Consider the following 5,056-nt stretch of genomic DNA (forward strand, 5'->3'; position numbering starts at 1 on the left):
AATTAAATAGTATTAGCAATTTAGCATATTAGGAAATTGGAATTTAGGCTTTAGCTAATTAGTAATAGGCTAATAGCTATTAGCCTATTAGCATTGAGCAAATTAGCAATTATCCAATATTTGTAAAATTTGCAAATCATGTTTGTGCATCCGAAATTATATATATATATATATATATATATATATATATATCAAAAAAAAATGAAAAGCACTTTTTAAAAAATGACATGTCATTTGAAAGGCATTTGAAATTACTCTATTTCAGAGTGAAAAGTTAATTCTAATGCATTGCATGTTTTTTGACATAGTTTTTTTAAAAAAACCTTTTTTGACGGGCAAAATCACCCTTGACAGGTAAAACACCCATCAAATTTAGGCCCTGATATTACCTCCATTGGGGAAGCAAGAGAAAGGGTACTTATATATAATTAAAGATACACGGTAGGTTAGAATCGTATACCTCCTTTGGGGAAGCAAGAGAAAGGGTACTTATATATAATTAAAGATACACGCTAGGTGAAGGCACAGTTTTCACACGCCTTTTGAGTTGATTATGGGAGAACAACAGGATCGCAAACATCTTGGGTTCATTCACTGCCCACCACACCCTTGAGGTGCAAAGACTATATTAAGGCATTTCCTTCCCTGCAATCCAACACTTGCAGGCTAAACACTTAAAAAAAAAACTTACAGGGCAAAGGTGTGGGACACAGTTCATTAGTGTACATTGATATATTCACTGAGGTCTGCTCCAAAGCCACCGATCACACACTTTTGCATCTTGCAACTCTCGAAGGTACTGTGTAGCTCCATAGCCATATCTTGCAAAGCAATGGCGCCTATTTTGTGAAGCTCCTCAGTTTCCAAACTTCCCTTTTTTACGATGCAAAGCAGTATGAGTTTGCTTCCCCTCCCATCTTTTCCCAGGAGCACCAGGCGGACTGGGAACGAGTACACCCGCTGGGCAGCGTTGATGGGCACCTCGAACGACCCCAGAAGTGCAGGATGGGAGGCGGAGTTGAAGTCGAAGTGGAGGATGACTTGCTGAGATGAAGGCATTTCTTTCAAGTCGAGGGGGATGCGCGTCACTTGATCCGCAGCAGTCGACACTGGCACAAGAGCTTGACCATGAGAAGATCTGCAAGGAACGATGATCAGACAATGAGAAGCTTCTCCTGTTCTTTGATTATCTTGTTCATGTATCGGCACGACCTCCCCGCGTGCTACCTTGGCCTTCAGCTCGAGCCGGCCATCTTCTCTCAACCTCTCCACTTCCATATCCACCTGCGCCGGCCGTAGCGCGTACTCCAGCTTCTTGTTTTCACCATGGAAATCAGGAGCCCACGATAATCCCACCTTCTTCCCGCCCTTCTGATTCATCATGCAGAGCTCAAGTAGTATATCTGATCCTCCTGCTCTCGTTAGCTCCACCACTTGACCTTCCAATGATTTTCCCGTCCTCAGTTGATGGAGTTGTATCCCAAGAAGCCCTAAGATGGAGAGCACCCGATCTTCTTCCACTGAGCAGTCTCGCGATCCCACCTCGCAGATCACATGGCACGGCCTCCAGTTCCCTTCCGTGGCCAAGGCACAATATAGGCCGCGCAGAGCTTGGATACCTGCGGTGGGTTGAACCTCCGCTGAACCCTCAACCATGCGACTGTCGCACTGCATCAATGCGAGGTATGCTTCTCTGTCGACGAGATATGTAGGTGATCGAGCCGAAGCCGTGTTTGCTTTCCGAATCATGGGTTTAGAGCGGCACTGATCGCATTCATTATCGCTGGAAGTGATGATATTCTGCTGCTCGGGGTGCTTTGTCTCCCGCTTGAACGTTTGTGAATCATTTGGCAGCTGTGATTTCTCCTTGACTAAATCGCGTCGATACAATTTGTCTGTTTTGTCGTTATAACACCCATTGCAGCAATCTATTGGCTCACGATAGCGTGCTTCTCCCCTTCTCCACCATTTGTGATCTGATTCATCTCTCTCTTCCATGAGCTTCATGATGGACTTCCACTTCTGATGACGAAGCTCGAAGCCCCCCATCCATTTCAATTCCTCACAGTCTAGCAAAGACAGTAAAGTCTGATCCAAGTCGGCCATCTTTAGGAAGCATGGGCACAACCCATCTCTGGATTTCTTTCTGATCAAGTGGTTCACCACAGCTACAAATCTCTCATCGACACCTTCCACTATAAAACAGAGTCGGCGAGGAAGCAGAAACTCTTGAAAAGTCCACACCCTCGTGAACCAACGAGGTAGAACTGAACCCCGATCAGACGCTCCCTTGCTCCAAAGCTCGTAGCCCTCGCCCACACCATGCGTTAACACGTAACAGGCCGTGCTAAGACTGTAGTATGGACCCATGTGAGTGATCTCGAGACTTTTCTCTTCGCTGTCACATAGTGTTAGAAATGAGTATTCTTAACGCCCACATAGATGCTAGAGAGCACCAAAGAAAGGAAAGGAGATGCAGAAAATCACTTACTTTACACATTGATTGATGCAGAGGGCATCGAACCAGATTCGCTCCACTCCATCGCCCATCAGAAGCTCGAATAACTCTAATAGCTGCTTGTAGCAGACGTCTTGGCTGAAGTCTTCCTCCTCGAAAGCACGGTTGTAAGCATCCGGATGCCGATCCGAAGCTGCTCCGATCCTTTGGCCTATCCGTGAGGACAATGCTCGGACAGAAGCGCTCCATGTGTGAGAAAGAACATGAAAATTCCAATCAAGTACTGGCCCGATGAAATGAATGCCTCGCTTGCAACTGAGCGTCCTACGCACGTCGATCACTCGTATAGGTTTCTTAAGTTTGTCCGAGTCATGAGTATAATCTGAATCGCCATTATTCAATGGCGATGGGTACCTGCAGCAATCGTGGCATTATATATATATATATATATTCAACGTAAAGGATGCCACCAAATTGTCGTTTTAAACTCCACACGCGGAAGCTTTGCAAAAGCATGCAGGAGCACAGGCCGAAAACACACAATATTCAATGTATCAACAAACAGATCGGACTGGTGAATTTTTACATGAAATTTTGCACATAAACGCTGGTTCCAAGAGCATGTAACTAGCTTGAACCAGCGATCACACGCAACTATACTCACCTCGATGAAGCAGCAGCGGTGCTCTGCATCGTTTTTCTTGAAATATCTTCTTTAATTGTGGTCCTGCACGTACGTATAATATTACAAACAACTGGAGACTGACCACCACAGAACATCAAACTCCTGGAGCTAATTGAGATCAACAACTTAACAACCGATCAAACTATAAGATGCAGCAGGTTACGGAACCTCTTTGCGTTCAAGACTAAGCTTCGACGAGCTTACCGCCAGGAGAATGAGTCAAGACTAAGCTTCGACGAGCTTTCCGCCAGGAGAATGAGTCAAGAGTCAACCTGCCACCGCCTTTAAAACGTCAATGTTCAAAAGTACAAAGAATCCAACAGTGCATCAATGTTCAAACAAAGAATCCAACAGTAGAAAAGCGAAGGCTCACCTTGACGGGGGTGGGGATGGGCTAGAAAGGCCTTCTTTTGTTTCTATTTGTTGATGAGACGTGGAGCGGCAAGGGCAACGCGGGTCTTTGTTTTATCTTGTAGAGGATGTTATTATTGTTAACAGCTGCGGCAAGCGTGTGCTGCAGGTGGAGATGGCGTGGTGTGGTGAGAAAAGAGAGAGAGAGAGAGAGGTGCCTTTGTACTGAAGAAGCAGACAGCCCAGCCTCCGCTTCTTTGCTGTTATTGCCGTTGATTGATCTCTTGAGGAGGGTGTGTGTGTGTGTGTGTGTGAGAGAGAGAGAGAATTATACAAAAGAGAGAGGATAAAATGAGTGGGTGGGAAGTGAACGCGAGTACCGCATGCAAGATCAGAAGCCCGTGATTCGGAGCAATAAGAAATTCAAGGATCTCGGTTGGTGCTGCAAGAGCATGGGCTGGCAAGACAAGAGGATCAGCCGAGCCCTACTTTTATATAACTCGCAAACAGAAGCTTAAAACAAAGGGAAAACGCACAAAGAGAGATCGCGAGAGCAGCAAGAAGACGTGGTCAGAAGAGAAGCCCCGTAGGCGTCTGCCTGGCTGCTGAATATAGACGTGATAAACCTTACACTAATGATAGACTACGCTGGATGAGAGCAATGGCGTTATGCACCATTTCAACCCCTTATAACACGCACGCACTCACAAACCTCATGCGAATGCCGGTTCTCGGAAATTTTACTAAGTCAACCAAAGAAGTTTGGACTATTTTGCAAACCACTCACCGTACATTGAGCGCCACGTCTCTCGGCTCCGGACAGTGTGAGAAACGGTATAGCAAAACATCTTTTACCGGGCCTTTTTACCGCCGCCCGTTATCCGTTCGTATAATCCCCCGAATCTCCACCTTTTTAGAGCTTTTTCTTTTTCTTTTTTCTTTTATGTTCCGTCCCCTTTTTTTTTAAAAAAAAAGCAGGAATTTTGTATTAGAAAAAGAAAAGGGACTGACGATTACATAGCAGATACGGCCTGTGCCCACAAGCGTACACCCCCGACCGCCGTCCAATCCCGCCCCCCCTCAATTAAATCTTTTTCTTTCTCTTTTCTCCGAATAACCTCAAATCTTTTTCTTAATGATTCATGTCACTATTTTATTAACCACTAAACGTGCCGTTTTCGAATAGTAATAACTGTCCCAGACACGGTGAATTCTCATTATTTATTATATTTTATTCTCCATTTAATATATGCACTTCCGGCAGCTGGCTGCCACCCTCGTTGCCATTTTTCTTACATCCCGCAGCGGCGTAGCCCCACTGTTGGGCATCGATGTTCTTTCATTATGGAGGGTTGATTTTCGACGGTTCACCTTGCCCCTTGAATCTTGATTCAACAGGGCCGGCTTTGAAGTTTGAACCTCATTCGTCCAACTGCCACAGAAGTTGTCAGCAGCAGTTCTGGATTTTCAAACCGTGCGCGTTCCTTTTGTTGTTGGAGCAATTTTGGATTTTCATCTCCCCTCGAGATTTCAATGGCGCTAGCTTGTCTTTTTACGCGTGT

At 45.3% G+C, this 5,056-nt stretch overlaps 1 protein-coding gene across 2 annotated transcripts; it reads right to left on the bottom strand.

The window, feature by feature from the left end:
• Positions 1 to 526: 526 nt before the first annotated feature.
• On the bottom strand, positions 527 to 4,102 carry LOC147608664 (uncharacterized). Of its 2 annotated transcripts, XM_086788425.1 has the most exons (5): positions 3,517 to 4,102; positions 3,348 to 3,415; positions 3,123 to 3,185; positions 2,492 to 2,872; positions 527 to 2,398 (listed from the first exon to the last, which is right to left on the bottom strand). In XM_086788425.1, the coding sequence occupies exons 3-5, from the start codon at positions 3,149 to 3,151 to the stop codon at positions 718 to 720; spliced, it is 2,091 nt and encodes a 696-aa protein (XP_086644551.1). In that variant the 5' UTR covers positions 3,152 to 3,185; positions 3,348 to 3,415; positions 3,517 to 4,102; the 3' UTR covers positions 527 to 717. The 2 variants fall into 2 exon arrangements, with proteins under 2 accessions (XP_086644551.1, XP_086644550.1); XM_086788424.1 differs by lacking the exons at positions 3,348 to 3,415; positions 3,517 to 4,102 and having other exon boundaries at positions 528 to 2,398; positions 3,123 to 3,260.
• Between the last annotated feature and the right edge of the window lie 954 nt (positions 4,103 to 5,056).

The sequence above is a fragment of the Cibotium barometz genome, chromosome 52 (genome assembly GCF_041138505.1).
Source record: "Cibotium barometz isolate CiBa-2024 chromosome 52, ASM4113850v1, whole genome shotgun sequence".
Taxonomy (NCBI): Eukaryota; Viridiplantae; Streptophyta; class Polypodiopsida; order Cyatheales; family Cibotiaceae; genus Cibotium; species Cibotium barometz.